Consider the following 21,925-nt stretch of genomic DNA (forward strand, 5'->3'; position numbering starts at 1 on the left):
CCGACCACGAGTGGAGGCTTCACCCAGAGGTGGTTCACGACATCTTTCAGATGTGGGGGACTCCTCGGGTGGACTTGTTCGCCACTCGCGAGAATGCTCACTGCCTGTCATTCTGCAGTCTCCAGTATCCGATGCAAGGACGCGTTTCAGTTGAGTCGGGGAATTAAACTCCTTTACGCGTTTCCTCCCATACCTTTGATTCCTCGGGTTCTGAGGAAGATTCGCCAGGACCGGGCCCAAGTCATATTGGTCGTACCGGACTGGCCAAGAAGGGTGTGGTATACAGATCTTCTCCACCTCTACTCTCATCCGCCGCTCCGTCTCCCTCTCAGGGCAGACCTCCTCTCTCAGATGGAGGGGCAGGTTCTACACCCCCACCTCCAGACATTACACCTTCATGCCTGGAGATTGAACGGGGCAACCTGAATTCCTTTTACCTCCCGCCTGACGTTGTGGATGTCATCTTGTCAGCCAGGTGTGACTCCACTAAGTCCATCTATTCTTATAGATGGTCAAAATTTGTCACATGGTGTGGGGATAAATCTATTGACCCTTTGAGAGCCCATTTGTCTGATGTTCTCCAGTTTGCCCTTTCTCTGGCGCAACAGGGTCTTGCTGTTGCCACAGTGAAGGGTTATCTTTCAGCGCTGTCGGCGTTTCTTTGTTTGCCTGACCAGCCATCTCTTTTTAAATCTCCTGTAGTTTTAAGGTTTTTAAAGGGTCTCACAAATAAGTTCCCTCCTGTTCCTTTTATTGTGCCTCAGTGGGACTTAAATCTTGTACTGACCTTTTTGATGGGTGCTCCCTTCGAGCCTCTTCACAAATGTCCTATGAGGCTTCTGACTCTTAAGACAGTATTCCTCGTTGCAATAACCTCAGCAAGGAGGGTAAGTGAGCTTCAGGCTCTTAGTTACAAGCCCCCTTTCTTGACCATTCATGCTGATCGAATGGTTCTTAGGACCAGGGCTGCTTTTCTGCCTAAGGTGGTAACTCCTTTCCATCTAGGACAGTCCATTACCCTTCCTATCTTCTATCCTCCCCCTCACCCTTTTAAGGAGGAAGAGAGAACCGTCTGGACCCCAAAAGGGCGGTGTCCTTTTACTTGGACAGATCGAAAGACTTTCGTTTGGATGACCAGCTCTTCATTGGTTTTGCTGGCTGCAAGAAAGGAAGAGCGGTCCATAAAAGAACTTTATCAAGATGGATCGTCCTCTGTATAAAGATCTGCTACTCTTTGGCCGGTAAGTAACCACCTGAGGGTATAAGGGCTCATTCTACTAGAGCTAAGTCTTCAACCTCAGCATTGGCTAGAGGTGTTCCTGTAGAAGATATTTGTAGAGCGGCAACTTGGTCTTCCCTCCACACTTTCGCGAAGCATTACTGCTTGGATTCCGAAGTGAGGCGGGACGGTCACTTTGCGCACTCTGTCCTCCAGAATTTCGTGGTTAAGAAGTGTGGACACCCTCCTCCGGGAGTGGGGACTGCTGTGGGACTCTATTCACAAGGTGAGGAATCCACACGGCAGATGTATCTATCAGAAGAACAAGTTACTTACCTTCGGTAACGCTTTTTCTGGTAGATACAATATCTGCCTGTGGATTCCTCACTGAGCCCCCCGCCTCCTCGTTGTCCACTCTTCTATACCAGAGTTTCTGTAATGTATTTATTTTATTGTCAAGGGGTTGTTTATTTCAAATGTTTTATTGCATTTGTTTCACACTGTGTGTTTTTTACCTTGATATTTGTACTGCGTATACTGTGTATATGTCTACTGTCATTGGTCCGTCCATGTGCCTCGAAGGCACGGAAAAAAGGGCGGAACTGATGTCATCACGCCGGCGTGAGCCTATTATGGGCGTCGGTGACGTCAGCGGAGTCGCGAGAGATGCCGTGCCTCTATGACGTCCAAGTCCACGTCGGCGCGAAGCTACAAAAAGAATTTCCGAATGTTGCTGACGCAAGGGGATATTCACAAGGTGAGGAATCCACAGGCAGATATTGTATCTACCAGAAAAAGCGTTACCGAAGGTAAGTAACTTGTTCGATACGTCCAATGTGTGGTCATCTGGTTGAATTGTATGCAATATGACCATTATCAAGAATACTTAAATAACATGTTGAATATCTGAAGGGTGCAGGGCCTTCTTTTGTGATACTAAAAGAACTATTGATGGTCAGAATGCAGAACAATGTCATACATTCACCCCAGTACAGAGATCTGGGCCTAAATCCATAGTTTTTTGTTCACCATGCCATTCCAGTTTGGACCCAGCCATATGCAAATCAGCCTTGACCCTGCGCCCAATTGGAACAGTCCAGCCCGAACTGCCAGGCCAGGTCCTCTCTGGACTGGAAACAAGCATCCTAGGACCGGTTGCGCGTTTTCACCCCTCTTCAGCCAGGATAGCTTGATTACAGTGGCATGGAGAGAGCACGGGACTCGCGTCCCCTTTTGGTTTTGCTTTATTCACCCGAAGTTGGCAGGGTATTCCCAGACGTGGGTCCCTGGATTCAAGCTAGCCTGGCTGATGACGGCTAATTAGCCAGAAACCGGTCCCAGGATGCTTGTTTCCGGTCCAGGGAAGACATGTCTTGGCAGTTCGGGCTGGACTGTTCCCATGAAGCACATGGTCAGACTGATTTGCATATGGCCATTTCTGAACTGGGGTGGTGGAGTGAGCTAAAGAATGATGATGGATTAAACCCAGATCAGTTGACTGGGGGTGAGTGCTTGCAATGTTCAACAACTCCGTCCATCATCCCCTTTGGTTTAACTTTATAATACTGGCATTTTCAGAATTGTGATGAATGGTGTTGAAGTACAATTCCTTAGACTCCCTACATGATATTTGTATCTGCCCCCAAACAAAGGTTTTCACTTATTAAATGTAATAGGTTAACCCAATGTTATCCCATGGGAGTGGTGGACCTCACAGTAGAGAAAAAAATATTTGACAGTTTTTAACTGACATGACTTGAAAAACGTAAGTACATATCCAACTTTTTAAATACATTGCACCCTACCCCACAGGCTGTGTATGCCTACCACAGAGGTGACTTGTATGTATTTAAAAGGGAGTTTTACACTTGGCAAAAGGGTTATTTTTCTAAGTCGCATTTGACAGTTTAAAACGGTGCACAGGCGGTAAGGGTAGGTTGCCGACATGCTTTAAGTGAGAGACATATTAAGTGCTGCAGGACCACAAGTAGCATTTCATTTACTGACCCTGGTAATATGGTTTACTACTTCATTAGGGACTTATAAGTAAATTAAATATGCCAATCCGTTGTAAGCCAGTGTTAACATGATTTAATTAGGTAGCATAAGTTTGTTAGCACTGGCTTGCAGTTGTAAAGTGCACAGAGTCCTGCCACCAACAAAAACGAATTCAGCAAACAGGAGGCGAGAAGACAAAATGTTTATTGCATTCTACATTCATCATCAATATCGTGACATACTTGCACTCCTTAAGCCCTGGTGCACAAATACCTCTTAAAACATCATGAAGCTCCTGTGCTCACTAATGGATTGTGATTTTGAACGCAGGACAACTGGAGGTGTTGATGTAAGTTACAAGAACATATCGCTATTAATAGGTTCCGACTAAACATCTTTCTTGATGTTTTCAGTCTGCCAATGGGGCGATATCAATGGTGCAAATTATTTGTTCTCTTAATTTCTCTCTGTGGATGATCTGCTACAACATTGCCTTAAGCTCACTCACATAAAAGCCTCTACACAGGACTATATTATCTCAAATAGTAGCTTGCTTACTGTGGATGATCCTCTACCTGTAGATTTGTCTGGTCATTTCATAATCCCTTCTTCCCTTCATTGTACATATATCACATCTGTCAACCAATCTAAAAAGGATTCAACAAGGTTTTGCGACACTCAATAAGTTTTTTACCTGAGTAACCTTGCTGCACTTGTTTTGAATAAACGTCCTATTTCCTGTCCTCTTTGCGATATCAATACACCCATCTCTGGTTTTAATGAGTCCTGTCTGAACTTCTTGATGACTTAACTCCTCTTAATAACAAGACCCAAACCTTGGGCTTCCTAGTTTAAAAAATGTTTTTTAGATGGAAGTAAATTGTTAAGATTGTCGGTAAATCTGACATACCTCATTAGACTAAACTTGTGAGCGTCTCTCTATGACATAGGGTGCTATCTGATTGTTCGCCGAGTTACCCAACTACCAAAGAAACCCTAAAAGGGATGAGGGGGATCTGAATAACTTTTGTCCTGATTTCCTTGAAAGGCATTGAGAGCGGAGCTGTGACTCAACTAACACAACATATTTGTGAGAATTAGAGTTCCATTTGAGGGTTCAAACTGCTATGCAGTACAGAAGCTTCCTTGCTCCCAGTAGTTAAGGACATTTCACACCATGAATTCTGGCAATTCCTGTCTTCTAGTCGTCCTTGTTTAATCCACCACAATTGACACAGTAAGCCGTTCCATGGTCATTAACCCCTTCTGCGCTCATGACGAGCTGAGCTCGTCATGAGTTGTGCCGCTCGCATGCTCATGACGGGCTGAGCTCGTCATGTAACGCGGCTTTTTGAAAAAAGCCATGCAGCGCAAAAATAGCCGCCGCACGCATGCGGTTAAAACCTTCCCATACTATTTTTCATAATTGGTTTGCATCACACCTGTAAAACCAGTCACAGTGGAATAAAAGTGACACCCATCTCGATTAACTCAGGGGTTGCCACAAAACGTTGGTCCTTCCTGCGTTCTTTTCAATTTGTGCATCAAACGTCTTGGACTCATACCTAAGAATTCCGGGATATTATATAATTAATGTGGGTGATAAACAGATTTATCTCTGGATTTCCTTTACCAATGATCTCTCACATCTTCCTCAAGCTCTAAAATTTCTTTAAGACGGGATATTTGCCTAACATTTAGAATTCAAACTTGCCAAAACTGACCTTCGCCTACTATCATATTAATCGCTGCTACCAGTTCTGTCCTGGATCGCCCTCTGTGGCATCCTCGACTGCTCCAAATCCTTAGGTGTCCTTCTCAGTAATCACACTAATCAACTCAATTGGCACAAGTACTTCTTTTCGGTTACTTTTGCTTTGGAGGATGTGCCAATTTTCCCTTGAATAAGACAAGCAGACCTTAGTGTTATTAAGCATTGACTCTGGTAACTTTCTTGACCGGACTCCAAAAAGTGAACAGTCCAAGCAGTAGTAGATGCTGCCGCACGTTAAGCACATTTTGTGCCAGGAGCCAGACATTTTGGCCATATTACACTGATGTTACTAACTCTTCATGGCCTTCCTGTTGAACCCAGAGCAATGTAGAAAACAGCTCGGACCCCTCTTAGGTTTTTACACTCTTCTACACAGATATACCTGAACATGAAATGGAAAGTAATTGGTGGGTTGAGATCATTAGGAAGCATGGAATCACTGCTTCCTATTCCTCTAGCATTAAAAAAGGAACGCACATCACCTTTAAGTCTACATGCAAGACTGATTTGAAAATGTTGTTCTTCCAGAGACACTTTAGTTGCCCTCAAATACATTTCATTTTCTCCCTTTCAAGTCCACATCCTTTGAGGACTCCCTTCATCATTACACCCTTTCCACCTCATTAGTGCACAAACAACGTGACATTCACATTTCATGTGTCCGGTTCCGTCCACGCCTCCCTCACACATCTTTCCCACACTGCCTTTTTCTTCTGTATTGCTTTGTTAATACTAATATGCACATCTATATCATTTTCGTCCATGAGCTCTGAATAATAGGCATTTTCCTTTCAATGACATCCATTACTGGAGGCTCTCTGCTGATCCTTTCATTATATTCTTTCTGATTAGTTTAGCAATTTTGAACTTACACCTTAACAGTTCGACTATTCTATTCGACTTCTGGTTATGTGTTCATCTTTATTGCTGAATTCTGCAATTTTTTTTCTTTTAAGCTAATATTTCTAACGTAAATCATTATAGCGTTCCTGGGCAATGTTCCTGCTCTATAAAACCACATAAATAAATGTCTGTGGCGCTCTGTTTCTTCTGCCCAGCAAATAATTTTCGGTCGCCATGCTTTTAAAGTGATTTGCGTTCTCCTTGGCACCACTAGGGTGGAAGGATCTGGTGAATGTGCTGCTTCGTCTCCTTTCAAACTGCACAATCTCAGTTTCATCTTGATGGTGGAAGCAATCTGAAATCCATGTTGTTGTCTTGGAAGATTTGAAGTTAATAGCTGTTTCAGCTAGCACTGGACCTACAGCACTACAAGATTTAAAACGTCTTAAATAGAGGAAATGTGAGACCCCACTATCATTGGTAGATGCTACTTGGCAACTGTTGCTACTAAGTAAAATAAAAATTACTTCGACATCAGTTACTTCCAAAGATGAAGGAATTACCTTCATTTTCAGAAACTGACTTCAGAGAAAGACCAATCTGTCTATCTTCTCTCTCTCTCTCTCTCTCTATATATATATATATATATATATATATATATATATATATATATATATATATATATATATATATATATATATATATATATATATATAGAGATAGATAGATAGATAGATAGAGAGAGAGAGAGATATATAGATAGATAGATAGATAGATATGTATAATTTCTGCTACAGACTTCTAGCTGCAGATTCCTCTTACCTTATATTCGCCAGGCATCAGACTGGACTCAGAAACTTTTCAGCAGTACTACTGCGTGCCAGAAGGTGGTGGTGTGCCGCTCCAAACTGATACCTTTCTGGAAGTGATTTGCAGAGCCTATATATGTGCCACTCCTGGGCAATGACGTCAGTTCCTTTCTTTCAGCGCCACAAAACGTGGATCTGGGGCATCTCTCATGTCTCAGATTATTACCTCATTATTTTTTCCAAACTTTTTTCTTTAGTGTGCAAGGAATGTCACCTCCCCCCACATCCCCTGGTAACAGGTTTTAAACCCTGTAAAGACTGTCACATGCAGATGTCGGTGACAGATCCCTCACTAGGTAAGACCTGCAAAGACTGCTCTTTGATGAATGCCAAGGCCACCAGGAAGCACACAGCAAAACTCTTAAGTCGCCAAGCCAAAAAGACGTTGTCGGGCCGTTCCAATCCTGCTTCAAGTCAGTGGCCCAATCCAGCTCCTGGAGTCCCCAGAGCCATTCCCGAGGTTGTTCTTCATCACACTCAGTCTTCCGGTAAACACCAGAAGGGTAAGCAGAGTTACACTCCTTTCCTTCAGTCTCACTGCCCTGACACATAGGGGGGAGCAACAACCGTCATGGTCGCGCTCACAAGGTCACTAATTTCGGAGCCGATTTAACAGCTGGTCCTGCCATAACCTGGATTTCCAAGGTGACCAGCCATTCCGCAGCAGATCGAAGAATTCTGCGCAGCCATGCTCAAGCTCTTCAAATCTTTTCCATCTGGAAAAGTGTACACATGGTTCATGCTGATAACTAAGGAATATTCCCCCTGATGAAGGGCATTGACATGCCCGAAATGTATTGGGATATTGTTTACCTTGTTTGATGTCTACCATTGATTTACATGGTTTATTTTTCACACGTGATGTGAATAATCGTAAACTCGAAAGAAAAATTTACTTGGAAAAATAATAAAATGTAATTGAAGCCATACATTCCCTGCTGTTCGAAGGTTCTGGAGACACTGGTGAATCAACTGCTATCCCTCTATCTAAACAACACAACCTTCTGGACCCTTCCCAGTCCGGCTTCCCCGCATCACATAGCACAGAGGCGGCACTGTTGGATGTTACGGACACCATAAGGCTGACCCTGGATAGAGGAACTCCAGTGATCCTAGTCCTCTTTGATCTGTCAGCAGCGTTTGACACCATCTCGCACAAGATACTGCTTGACAGATTGGGGGGATTGGGGTCAAAGGCAGGGCCCTCAAGTGGATTCAAAGCTATCTATCAGAGCGTACCCAGAATATTCAGCTGGACTCCTTTGCATCACAGACTATAGTGGTTGACAGGGGAGTTACTCAAGGATCAGTCTTCAGTCCCACTCTGTTCAACGTATATGTGACTCCCTTAGCTGATATCATCAGAGGCCATGGTTTTAAGACTATCTCATATGCTGACGACACGCAGCTAATTGTCTCCATTGAGGAGGACATTATGTCAACTCGATTAAAATTTAAAAGCTGCATGTCTAGCATTGCGAGTTGGATGAGGAGGAATTTTCTACAACTTAAAAACAGAAATCCTGCTGTTTGGGAAGGCTGAAGCAATCTGGTCTCCCGAGTGGTGGCCTGCCGAGCTGGGGGAAGCCCCTGCGCCGAGAAGTTGGGCTAAGAACCTTGGCATCAGGATAGATGATAAACTATCAATGGAGGAGCAGGTGAAGGAATTGGCAGGTACCTGTTTTGGTACGTTGAAGATGCTCAGGAAGATCTTTCCCTGGATCCCCCTTTCAGCGAGAAAACCCCTCATCCAGTCGCTCCTGGTGAGCAGACTGGACTGTGGTAACTCATTGCTGGTGGGAGTAAGGGAGGACCTCCTATCGAGGCTGCAGGTGGTACAGAACACAGCAGCCCGTCTGGCCTTCAACAAGCCAGCACGGACCCCTTCCCCCCCCCTCTATTGAACCAGCTGCACTGGCCTCCAGTCAGAAAACAAGCTATTTTTAAGATGCTCTGCGTGGTCTTCAGATCACTACAGGGAAAACGCCCTGCCTATCTCAGAAACAAACGTATATGATATCAACCAGCCCAACAACTAAGATCTAGCAATGGCAGCCTTTTGTGTATTCAGAGAATACACAAGGCAAGGATGGGTGGGAGAGCTTTCTCTTAGCTGGCCGCCAGCCACTGGAACAACCTGCCACAGAACATTAGGGCCTGTGGTGAACTAACCAGTTTGAAGAAACTTCTAAAGACATGGCTATTTTAGATGTGCACTGTGGAGAAGTGTGGCTCAGGGGTTAGAGGCAGCAGACCCGGAAGCTGAGATCGGTCCTGGACCAGGGTTCAATTCCCCGCCTCGGCGGGTCTTGGGCTAAAAATTCCACGGACTTGATAATTCTCGCCCCGGTGCCTCCTCGACTCACGGGTTCACACTCTGCGACTCTGGGCAATAGCTTGCTTAATCTCCACAACGGCCCCTCGCGGCGGGATGCCTGACTTTCACCTTGTGGATACCCTGCTATCTCACAGGGGAATACCAGGAAGGGTTCCCTAAGCAAGCGCCGGGAAACCCACTGCGGGTAGCTGTGCGCTATATAAGCTCAACTACATTTACATTTACACATTTACATTTACACTCACCAAGTACTTGTTGTCTCAAAGCGCCGAGAGATCCCCCTGGGGATGATTCGCCTGCGCTTTATAAGTGAATAAATAATAAATAATAATAATAATAATTTGGAATCCGACAGTGCACTAAAGGGACGCTTCCCCGAGGGACAGCGCAACAATTTTCAGATTGTTGGTGCTACCACCCTGCTCATGGCAAACTAGCATTTGTCTCAGCACCGCTCTCTGGAGAACCTTGTGGTGCAGGCCTGTATTAGCCGCACCCTCCCCCATCCCCAACAGAAAATCTAAATGCGTGGAGACCTTTGGTATGTGTCTCTTTACCTGTGCCAGCTTGGCCCTGCATTCCAATAACACCTCCTTTTAGAGCCACTATACAGATGTGGCCAAGCTCACGATTCATTGTGGCTTTGACACCACCGCATTCATTGGACGCACCATGAGCACCAGTGTTGCCATTTGTCACCATGCTTGGCTATGATGAACTGTGTTCTCTGGTGATGTCTGGTCCTTCTTGAGGGACATGCCCTTTATCACTCGCTTGCTTTAAGACACATCTGACTAAGGTCTTGGACAGTTGGCAGACAGTAGTGCTTCCTCTCACTCTCTTGCTCTTTTTACTCAGCTTTGCAAGGCCCAGCAGCTCCGTTGCTCCTTTTGAGGCCTTGTGTAGCCCTTACGGGGGAGAGGCTGAGATGCCCATGCAACGAAGGTCAGCGTGCCGCACAGTTCTCTGTCTTTTACTTAACCTACCCCCTACCTTCTCCCACACAGCCCCACCTGCAAAATCCATTGCAGGACCACAGCCACCCGCTAGAGACAGAATCTTCCGATTCTATTCGGGTTGGCAAGAGAGTACATCAGACATGTGGTTCCTGCAGATTGTCAGAATAGGATATTCACTACTTTTCATTTCCTAGCCGCCTCACATTCCACCGTCCACCCAAAATCAGACGGAGGACCATCTCTCTGTTTTGTGGCAGGAAGTGCAAGCCCTTTTGGCCAAAGGTGCTTTTGAGAGGGTGCCAAAAGCGGGATGCAGCTTCTAGCCCTTGACCTGTGCCTTCTCAACCCCTACCTCCAGAAGAAGAAATTCATGGCGCTCGCCCTAGCCCAGGTCTTGTCTGCCCTCTACCCTGGACAATGGATAATGGGGTTGCATCTGCGGGACACCTATTTCCATATTGCCCTCCTGCTGGCCCCTCACCGCTACCTGTGGTTCATGGTGGGCGAGGAGCTTTTGCAGTGTTCTGTGTTCTCACCAGTCGGCGGTGGTTGAGGAGCATTTCCAGTGTTCGTTGGTCTCACTAGTGCGTCTCCGGTGTTCACGAAAGTGATGGCAGCACACCTTTGGTAGTCAGGCGTGCCAGTCTTCCCGTATCTTAATGATTGGCAGTTGAAGGCAGGCTCACCCCAGGCAGTCATCAAACCACCTCCAGACTATGGCAAAACTCGTGACATCTTTGGGGTTCGCTAAAAACGTGCAAAATTCAGACGTGAGTCCTCGCAAACTTCATCTGAGCCATTCTGGACCCTGTTTGGTTTCATGCCTTTACCCCTGGAAAGAGAGTCCAGGACATTCAGGCTATTATCCCATTCTTTCAGCCTCAGTCGTGGATTTCAGTTAGGTCGACTCTGAGGCTGCTGGAACTGATGGCCTCCTTCATCCTGCTGGTCGAGCATGGGAGGTGGCCTACACGGGCTCTGCAATGGGATGTGAAGTCCCAGTGGGCCCAGCATCAAGGGAACCTCGCTGATCTGGTCCACATTTTGAAGAAGACTTGAAAGATCTGTACTGGTGGTTGCTTAACCACGATTAAGTCAGCGGCAGACCTCCCTTCCCAGAGCGGACAGTGATGACCAGTGTATCATTTCTGGACCGGAGCAGCCACCTTGGAGAGATGGAGATCAGAAGCCTCTAGTTTCAGTAGATTCCCAGCTCCGTATCAACCTTTTGTAGCTATGGGCCACCTGCTTGATGCTGCAAGCATTCCTGCCATCCATCAAAGGGAGGCTGGTACAGGTGCTCATGGACAACACCAATGCCATGTTGTACTGCAACAAACAGGGTACAGTGGGGTTATAGAACCTGTACCAGGAGACCTTGTGCCTCTGGACATGGATGGGCCATAACCAAGTGGCAGGCTCCCTGAATGCCATGGCAGACAAATTTCCCCACCGGTGCCTCACAGATCACAAGTGGAGGTCACACCCTGAGGCAAAGCAAGGTGTCTTCCGCGAATGGGGAGAACCTTAGCTCGATCTGTGCACCACTGCAGAGAATGTGCAAGGTCAGCAGTTTTGGTTGTTGGAGTTTCCAAGGTGTCTCGCGCTTGGAGATGTGTTCCAGTTAAAGTAGAACTTGAAGCTCCTGTCTGCCAATACTGCTTCTACCCGAGATCTAAACAAGATCATCACTGACCGTGCTCAAGTCATCCTAATGGCTCCAAACTGTGCAAGGAGACTCTTGCAGCATGAGATACCCTTAAAAGAAATTGTAGGTTTCAAAATGTCATTTGTCTATTCAGTAAAGAAGATTATCCTTTTGGATTTTATAACAACCTTTCATTGACCATACATCTATACCTCACACTCTAGTTTGTATATGCTCACCATTCATACAAAGTCACAAATACATTTGAGAGAAATGTACCAAACATGTCCTATGGGAAATCATTATTAGTCAAGGTTACAAAGGTTTAAATCGATTTATTGATTAAAAAAGATACAAATAAAAAATATATTTTACTGATAAAACCAGGGAAAACACTGTCCCTAACACACACCAGATATCTTAATATCAAGTCAGGTTTGTACACATCAGTCCTAATATATGATCACCGCTATATAAACAGTTCATAAAAATAAAATACATAAAAATTATAGTACAAAAGAGAGTACGTAACACAGGCAGGATACAATGTGCCCCTTGTTTGTTACATATCTGTGTTAAACCGATATTTTAGATAGAAGTCCTGGTGCCCAGTACTCTGAGACCTCCACCTTAACTACAGATTATGTATGAAGAAAGGGCGTTGACGCGTTTCGATGGGTTTAAACTTGTTGTACCATCTTTTTCAAGACAAGATAATTTGTACTCTCTAAAATGTTATGATTGCATCGGAAGCAGACGTTTCAATAATCTAAGTGCCTTTTCATAGTCATACTATTTGTTGCCCCAATATTGATCAAGTTAATAAAAGAAATAGTACGTCCACAGTGTATCCGTTGATTTGTTACTTCAAATATCTCTTGATATAAAAGTGGAGACAGAATATACTCCAGGCATTCAATAATTGAACATTAATCTTGCAACTATTCTCCGTTGCGAGAAAATCTTCTCATGTGTCAACCGCGCTACACAGCAGCGCTTCTAAAATCGAGTCAACAAACTTCTTTTTGATGATAATTATTTCCCCTTTGACGGTCTTGGGCCGTGCTGAAACTTTCGACAACTCGTCCTCCTTGTCCATCTTTATATTTAGGGTTTCATTGAGGCAGATAAAAGCGCAGGTTCTCGTCTTGACGGTCCGAATAAGATAAGATAATTTGTCTATTCACTCAGACATTTCAATTTAATGTGTGTAAGTTGATTAATGTTTTTAAAACACAAAATTGTTGTAACCTATTATTTTTAATGAATTTTTAGGCGCTGACGTTACAAATAGATGTTTAAGGGACTGATACAGGCAAACACATCAATGCTCACTAGGCCATTTTCATTTTATCATCTTCACATTACTCTGATAGTGCAGATATTCACAATCTCTTTTTTTTATCCTTCATTCCCTGTGTGCATACTTCTAAAAGCATTCATTGGATTAGTTGATCAGAAACATTATATGGCGGATACAGTACAAAATGCATGTGGAGATTGATAATTCCAGTAAGAAGCGTAACTTGACTGCATGCATGCTTTAGGCACTTGGCTGTGCAAATTAATTGCATCCTTCCTTTCTTGCTGCTTGCTTTGAGGGGTTGGGCTGGAAGATCAGTCTGTTCCTTGCTTTGGTGTTTTTAGTGGATGTCTCAATCTCTTCTAATCTAATTTTAAATAACTCTTTTCTCCCTTTTCTGTTGAACCCTATTTTTATTGTCCTTGTGTTTTGCTCAAATCTTTCCCTTCCCTTTCCTGTCCTGTTTCTTTCCTGCATCATTTCACCTGTAACCTAACCCCAAAACACAAAATCCATGCCATAACACAGCAGGGAATCTGAAACTGCAGCAAGCGATCCAGCCAGTGGACCCTTTGGAGATTCAGGCAGATGTGCACTGGACCCACATCCGAGTGAAAAAAGAGGAAGAAGAGGAAAATGACGAAAGGGTGTCAACGGAAGGGTCCTCTTGTTCCAAAGGTAATCTCTTCCCCTCCTGTAAAATCATAGGGACTCAAAAGCCAGCTACAGTTACCTTGTGTCAAGCTATCAATCATTTCAACGCCAGTTTGTCTTGATTGTTAAAAACCTGAGCCTGGTTTCTGGGGGTATTGGAAGATGGCCGCTTAGACGTTCCCAGACTTGGCTCCAATGGGGCCTAACCCTTATCTTCACGAATCCCAGAAACTAGATCCCATCAGCACTACATTTTGATAAAGGCAGCAGCGGTGTTGAAATCTGCTATGTGGAAGGGCCTTAGCCTGGGCCTGCCACAAGACGATCTGGGGGTGTTCAAGCCCAAGTGGAGAGAATGCCACTGACTATAGTAAATTCTATGTTTGCCGCGGCCTGGCAGGTCATAGGAGACTTGAGGAAGCAAGAGGTGCATTTTTTCCCGGGTTTGCTGCCGAATGGCTGCAGGAGGAAGTGTAGCCAGCACGGATAAACAAGCACCACTGATGCTTGGTTGATCACAGGCAGCAGTGTTTGCGTTCAGTTGACCCAGCCAGCTCCGGCACCCCACTGCGTCGTAGGGGCAGCAGGGGCCTTTTCCCCCTGACCTCCACTACTACTTTAGGCATCAGAAGGTGAGGTGTCTTCTCTGGCGCATTGCCAGGAAGCTGCAGTAAAAGAGACAGCCTGTGCAACATCCCAACCCCCCAAAAGAGACTGATGCCACAGTGTAACATGGGGTTTGGAATGGGGCAGACCAAGGCATGCCTCAAGGGTTAGGGTCCTCAATAGCCATAAAGGTGGTACTGGAGAAAAGCACCGTTCTTTATTGACTCTTTTACAATTTTTTTTTTTTTTTTACAACACCCACAACTCAGTTTCCTAGACTTGTGTCCTCCTCTGACCACAGGGAATCAGCGATTACAGACACAATGCAAAGGGGGAACAAAGCTTAAAATATACAGTTTGGGGGGGGGGCTTGGTGGTGTCAAGATGGCAGTTGTCCTCTAAAAGTGCTCCAGACCAATCTGTGATCCACCACCATCAGGACCCAGCTAAGCAAGGTGGTCCCGGAGTCTCCCCGGACCTGCCCTGTGGGTTAACACCTTGCAGGCAGCTGCTGTGGGCTCCCTCTGCCTGCGGGGCCATGCTGACCTGCCGTCCCTGACTCAAGATGGCAGCCTGTGCAGGAGGAACGCTGCTGCACACCCTAGTACCAGTGAACATTGCATCCACCGGCCCTGACGGCATACCTTGCCTGAAGCCACCTTGTCTGCACTTCCTGCCGCCTTCCGCAGGGGACACCCCAGGCCATTTGTGTGACGTCCTGCACTCCTGCTGGGAGCTGGCTGATTCCGAGGCGGACGTTCCTGCTGTCCGCTGGGCCACGAGAGAGCTGCATTCGGATCTGTTGCGTGGGGACCGGCCTCCTGCTGAACTCACTGGGCACAGAACGCTTGTCCTCCTGGTTGCCTCCAGGATCACCCGGAGCAAGGAGACCCTGGAGCGGGGCTAAGCACACCCCTGCGTAGCCTCACGGGGCCTTTATATTTTGAAGGCTAGACCTACTGGTGGGCCATGCCGAGGGACTTGGCCTGTTCTGTTTGGAGCTGCCAGCAGGTTGCGAACCCGTCTATGTGATTCTGCCTTGAAGGTCGTAGGCCACTCCTGGGACTCATTATGGGGTTGTGGGTTGCATGCGAGCTGGGTGAGCTCCTGCCCACTGTTCTTGTGGCCCCCATCCCTGTGTCCTGAGTGTATTGCGGCTCTTGGACCTCATGGCTGTGCTGTGGCCCTTAGTCAGTACAAAAGGGGTTGGTGATGGACAGAGCATCTGAACCAATCAAACACTCACACCCAGTCAAAAGATCTGGGTTTGATCCATCACCGTTCTTTAGCCCACTCCGCCACCCCAGTTCAGACATGGCTATATGCAAATCAGTCTGACCCTATGCCTCATGGGTACAGTCCAGCCCGAACTGCCAAGCCATGCCTTCCCTGGACCGGAAACAAGCTTCCGAGGACCGGTTTCTGGCATTCCAGCCGTCTTCAGCCCGGCTTGCTTGAATCCAGTGGCAAAGTGAGCAAGGGACTCACATCTGAGCATATCCTGCCACAGTTATGGCGGCCAAAGCGGTACAAAAGGGGGTGGTGATGGACGGAGCATCTGAACCAATCAAATACTCACACCCAGTTAAAAGATCTGGGTTTGATCCATCACCGTTCTTTAGCCCACTCCGCCACCCCAGTTCAGACATGGCTATATGCAAATCAGTCTGACCCTGTGCCTCATGGGAACAGTCCAGCCCGAACTGCCAAGCCATGCCTTCCCTGGACCGGAAACAAGCTTCTGAGGACCGGTTCCTGGCATTCCAGCCGTCTTCAGCCCGGCTTGCTTGAATCTAGTGGCAAAGTGATCAAGGGACTCACATCTGAGCATACCCTGCCACACTTATGGCAGCCAAAGCGGTACAAAAGGGGGTGGTGATGGACGGAGCATCTGAACCAATCAAACACTCACACCCAGTCAAAAGATCTGGGTTTGATCCATCACCGTTCTTTAGCCCACTCCGCCACCCCAGTTCAGACATGGCTATATGCAAATCAGTCTGACCCTGTGCCTCATGGGAACAGTCCAGCCCGAACTGCCAAGCCATGCCTTCCCTGGACCGGAAACAAGCTTCCGAGGACCGGTTTCTGGCATTCCAGACGTCTTCAGCCCGGCTTGCTTGAATCCAGTGGCAAAGTGAGCAAGGGACTCACGTCTGAGCATACCCTGCCACACTTATGGCGGCCAAAGCGGTACAAAAGGGGGTGGTGATGGACGGAGCATCTGAACCAACCAAACACTCACACCCAGTCAAAAGATCTGGGTTTGATCCATCACCGTTCTTTAGCCCACTCCGCCACCCCAGTTCAGACATGGCTATATGCAAATCAGTCTGACCCTGTGCCTCATGGGAACAGTCCAGCCCAAACTGCCAAGCCATGCCTTCCCTGGACCGGAAAATAGCTTCCGAGGACCGGTTTCTGGCATTCCAGCCGTCTTCAGCCCGGCTTGCTTGAATGCAGTCAATCCTTAGTCAGGGCAGGCCAACACACATGATATTATTGGCACAAACGAAAGCGTTCCCTTGATCTAAGGAACGACCCTCTGAGCACTGCTGTGTGGATCAAATGATCTCTGAAATGTTATAAATCCTTATTTCGTCATTGCACAAATACATACCTCAATATGTTTGGACACTAATCAGACTTCTTTAGTGCCAACTCTATGGTGCAGTACTGATGCATATATTTTGACAGGGAGAAACCCTCAAAAGATGATTCTGCAGCTTCCCTCTCTCTTTCAGCCTGACGTCCACTTATTGCCTCCATCTGTTGTGTCTGCATATCGCTGTGCATCTTGGCTTTCTCCACTAGTCCCTGGGCCTGTGCTGCCCGCGGCCAACAAACAACATTGGCTAACCCAAATACCCACACTGGTCACCTAGCCCCTGAGGTGCGGAGGACCCAGAGGCATTTCTGTTGGACACTTCCTTGTGTCTGCGGGGTTGGGAGCCTGCCTGCCTTGGATGACAAAGTCACTTTTTGGAGCCACATCAGGCACCTTCCTGTCTCACCTCTTCCGGCCCAATTGAATCCCATCATCTTACATGTGGTCCGACAAGGAGTAGGCTGTGACTGTCTGCAAAACCTCTACACCAGGCAAAGCAACTGTCACTCCTTGCAGTTTTGGTGACACCCACCGCTGGTTTCCAGGTACGTTCCTGACGGTACCCAACTTGCTCACCTGGTGCCTTGCTATCAGGGATTGCGCTGAGTAGTGGTGCTTTCTCCCGAGGCCCAGCTGCTCGTGTCGCAGTGAGAGGGCTGGGCGCTCTCTGAGAATACATTCCCACTCCACGCCGCAATGGAGAAAGACAAGCCCACTCGTCTGGCTGCCTCTTAAACCAAAATGGACCAATGCACTATGGGCCATGGACACGCCGGGAGTTCTACAGCAGACAAAACCTTGTCTCCGGAATGGGATCTAGCCACAATCCTCCAAGCCATCCATATCTCCCTAGCAGCAGTTGAAGCAAAGATTGGCGAAGTCTATTTTGATGTGACCCTTCTGCCCCAAGATCTGTGTAATGCCACTTATAGGGTTATCGAAGCAGAGAGATGCCTGTCCACAGTGGAAGATGATGTTACGGATCTGACAAAGGTCACCTGTTTCCTCTCACATATGGCGGAGCTCCATCGCCACGCTGAAGACACCGAGAATCAGCCCCGATCTAATAACCTACGCTTTGTGGGAATACCCGAGGGTGCGGAGCTACCACAAGCCGCAGAATTAATAGAAAATTGGATAAAGTCTTGGATGCCACGGACCCAACTGTCCCCCTGTTTTGCTGTCGAAAGGGCGCATAGGGTCCTGACACCTAAGCCATCTTCAGGAGCTCTGCATAGGCCCGTGATTGCTTGCATCTTAAAGTTTAGGGACAGAGGCTCCATCTTGCAAGAGGCCTGTGCCTGCTTTGACCTCAGATGCCATGACGCAAATGTTCTCATCTATTCCGTCCACACCGGAGCGGTACAACTGCAGCGCCACTCATATGCGGCAGTCAAACAAAAACTCCAGGTGCTCAACCTCCCCTACATGCTGTTGTTCCCGGCCCCCCCCTCAGAGTAATACATGCCAGTAAAACTAATTTCTTCAACACCCCTTAGGTGGCCTGGACATGGCTCACTGAAGAGCGACCTCTCCTCAGGCCAGGTGGCTTGCCCCTCCCCCCTCCTTTTCCAAGGCTGAAAAGACATTGCACCTGCTCTCGCAGGGGCCGCAGCGCCACAAGAGCGGATTCATACTTACCACAACATGGGGTGCGGGATCCACAGTTAAGTGCCTTGCTCTCCTCCTTGCCTGGTACCATGGTGGACATCCCGCCTGGCCAAGATGGAAGTTGCACATCAATTGATGACCGGGGATTACACTTTGCTGCGTACTGTGTGCTACATTTCCTAAAAGATGCATTTTATACTATTTATGAAGGGGTCCAACTCTCTACTACTGGTTTCACATCATTTTGTGCTTCTGTTCTCAATTTGTAGGAAACAGATACTTCTGGGGGTCGAAATATGGGGTGGGGGTTTGTTGGGGAGCTGGGCTTGAATATTAAGTTTGTGTTTATCGTTCCACACTACACTCAGTCATGTGAAGGGTCACAACATTGTTAGCACTCTAATGGGTACAGTAACATTCACCACATGCATCGGGCGACTTCCTTGGAAGGCTGCCCTCGCTGGACCGGGCATTCCCTGCCTCCTCCGCCTATGTGCTAAGTCCCCACATAGATATGGCGCCCCTGCAGATAATGCCATGGAAAGTTAATGGGTTGCTTGACCGCGTGAAGCGAATTATGGTCTTGTGCTACACGGGATGATTCCTCCCGCCGCCCTGAATCTTCGGGAGACGCACCTACAGGGGAATCACTGCCCTTTCCTGCCCATTCCTGATGCGTCAGGGCTAGTGACGAGGTCTACCACCCTGGACACCCCAGAGGTTCCAGGAGGTGTGGCGATTCTGCTACATCGTTCCTTCCCCATGGTAGTCACTTGAGTGGTGAGGAATCCACAGTGTCAGTCTCTAGCCCTTACTGATAGTCTGGAAGGACACACCATTAATCTCGTTTGTAGATAAGCATCTCCTGCGACCCTGAACATTCTCCTGCGGGACCTCTTCAAGGTGCTGTTGGACTCCCTGAGGGGTTCATGGTGGTTGAATGCAACTTTAAGACAGACCCTGCCCCGGACATGAATGCCACCGGCATTCCCTCTGCCGCCAGCCAAACCGGTGCTTTTTGCCTCAAGAACTGGACATCCTCTGTTGGCTATGGTGATGTTAGGAGACACTGGAATCCATGGCAGCGCCAATGCACTTATACCTCTGCAGCGCACCATACCCATTCCGCATTGAACTTATCTTTATGCCAGCTGCTGGCTGCTGCATGGTATCCCAGATCCTCCTGTACGGGATCTCGGATCATGCCCCCTTCACTCCCCCCCCCCCCCCCCCCCCCCCCCTGCCGATCCACATCCAATGTGGCGAATCAATGCCTAATAGCTCGAGGATGAGTCCTACATGCAAGCTCTGGAAACTGAGCTAAAAGCCTACTTCCAAACATATGAAGGGTCCGTGAGGTTAGCTGACACCTTATGGGCAGTTAGTCAGGCCACAATTAGGGGTCATGGTAGAGGCCGAATTAGAGAGCAGGAGTGCATTTGCGCAAAACACATAAACCAGTTGAAGGCGCACATTTCCACTGATCCTAAGGGAGACGTCACCCTGCAACTGGACCTAGTGCTTGAAGAAATCTGCCACTTGAGACAGTGTAGCAAATGTGGCGCACCTCAACAGCTAGGGTTTACGGTTGGGGGAACAAGAATGGCAAGCTGTTGTTCTGGCTGGCCTCCCGTCCCCAGGTGGATTGGGTGATTCCAGAAATAAGAAGAGCATTTACTCACCGCACCTTTCAGAGCATTGTCCAAATGTTTGCAGAGTAGTACAGCCATCTTTACATGGCAGCCCCTAGATTAGAAGCCAAACCTGCCCCCACTTCCTGGATAAAATACCCCTCCCTCGGTTTTCACACGGTGAGATTCTGGTGCTGGATCATCCCTTTTCAGCTGAAGAAGTGTGAGCTGCTATTTACACCATGGCCTCCGGGTAGACCTCCGGTCCTGATGGGTTTCACACATAATATTATGCCACTTTCAAATAAATCATTACTACTTGACTACTGGCTCTCTACAGAGAAGCACCAGAGACTGGTGCCTACCCACCTGAGCTTGACACTGCCACCATTGTGGTCATCCTGACAACGCAACTGCTCCGATTACCGTCTGATCTCCCTCATTAATGGGGAGGTCAAAATCTTTGCAACTATCCAGGCCACTCGTTTTAAACATATCCTTCACACACTCATACACCCTGACCAATGCAGCTTCATGCTGCCGGTAGCATGTGGCACTGCTTAATGATCTCCATATTGCTCTTGCCCACTGTCATCTGCTCTTCTTCCATCTCACTTGGCCCTCCTTCTCATAGATTTTGAGAAAGCTTTCAACACGGTAGACTGAGACTACCTGGACCATTTGTTGCTGAGACCTGGCTGTGGGCCACGGTTCTGTGGTTTTGTCACACGCTCTACTCCAACCCCAGTGCTTGGGTCCAGAACAATGGTGTGGTCTCCGGCGCTTTCGCCATATGACTGGGAACCCGACAGGGCTGCCTCCTTTCTTCCCTGGCCCCTGTTGCCTTCAAATCCTTCAACTCTGTCTCAGTCCAGCAAAATCAGTTCTAGTGCTTTTGGCCCGATTGTGTGGCCTGGCAAAACAAGATCCCTGTGCGCCGTAACAGTTTCCGATACTTGGGTATATGGTTCGTGCTCCACACCAAGCTCTCTTGGTCCCGTGACCAGGAGAATCAAGGAGGGCGTCAAGAAATGGCAACCCCTCCCAATGAATGTGATGGGTAGGATGGCTTAGTAAAAAATGATGGTGCTGCCTAGGTTTGCCTGTTTTGCAAAATCTTCCAGTCTTGCTACCTTGCCGATGGTTTCAGGAGCAGGATAAGTATGCGTCCTCGTTTCTCTGGCACAATTCTAGGCTGCGATTATGCACTGTCAAATTGCCCCTTATGACAGGGGACTGGAGATGGTCAAGCTTAACATCTGCTATCTAGCCTCACAGCTCTTGGTGATTTACAAATGGCTTAGCTGGGATGGTCTTACCCTGCATACTAAGTGAAAATGACCTCCGTAGGGTTACCCCAAATTATGGCCATGCTATACGGCCCAGGATCTTTTCCTCTATTCTAGGCCTGGGCGGAGCTCAAGTTACTGAGATTCCATGGAGTTCTGCGAGCAGGCCAAGTATGTAGTGCATTCAGCAAAGGAGTAGTGAAACTACACAAGTTGTCAATTGCCACGACAATATAATTCAACATGGTTTGCTGAAAGGGATTTAATATTCTTGGTGGTGATTACCTTATTCCCTGGCACTCAACAGAAGAATTTAGTGGAAAACTACACACTGCTACCACCAGCATAGAGCCCTGGCATTCTCTGGTGGTGGTGGTGTTCTGACACGAATGCCGCTCCCATCCCACACAATGAGATAAGTAATAAAAAGCTACCATTTTCGTGTCTTTAAAGACACATTAAAAAGTGCGTCAGTGTATATATTTTTTAAGGAACGCAAACTTTTCAAACTTCCTGATAGCAGCGAAAGCTTCCCTTATTGTTCTCATCTCTCCCAACTAGTTCCACTTACATTA

General features: G+C 47.3%; 1 protein-coding gene across 27 annotated transcripts in view; it reads left to right on the top strand.

Moving 5' to 3' along the window:
• MICAL3 (microtubule associated monooxygenase, calponin and LIM domain containing 3) overlaps positions 1 to 21,925 on the top strand; it is a 2,019,125-nt gene that overhangs the window by 1,448,667 nt on the left and 548,533 nt on the right. For 25 of the 27 annotated variants that reach the window (XR_013606836.1, XM_078673602.1, XM_078673604.1 and 22 more), the window contains one exon: positions 13,480 to 13,629. The exons of the other annotated variants lie outside the window; for them this stretch is intronic. Coding sequence is in view for 24 of the 25 variants with exons in the window: in XM_078673602.1 (XP_078529728.1) it covers positions 13,480 to 13,629 (150 nt within the window). In the remaining variant the exon portion in view is untranslated. The remainder of the gene's footprint in view (positions 1 to 13,479; positions 13,630 to 21,925) is intronic. 27 annotated transcript variants of the gene reach the window in all.

This window comes from Lissotriton helveticus, chromosome 1_1 (assembly GCF_964261635.1).
Source record: "Lissotriton helveticus chromosome 1_1, aLisHel1.1, whole genome shotgun sequence".
In the NCBI taxonomy this organism is placed as follows: domain Eukaryota; kingdom Metazoa; phylum Chordata; class Amphibia; order Caudata; family Salamandridae; genus Lissotriton; species Lissotriton helveticus.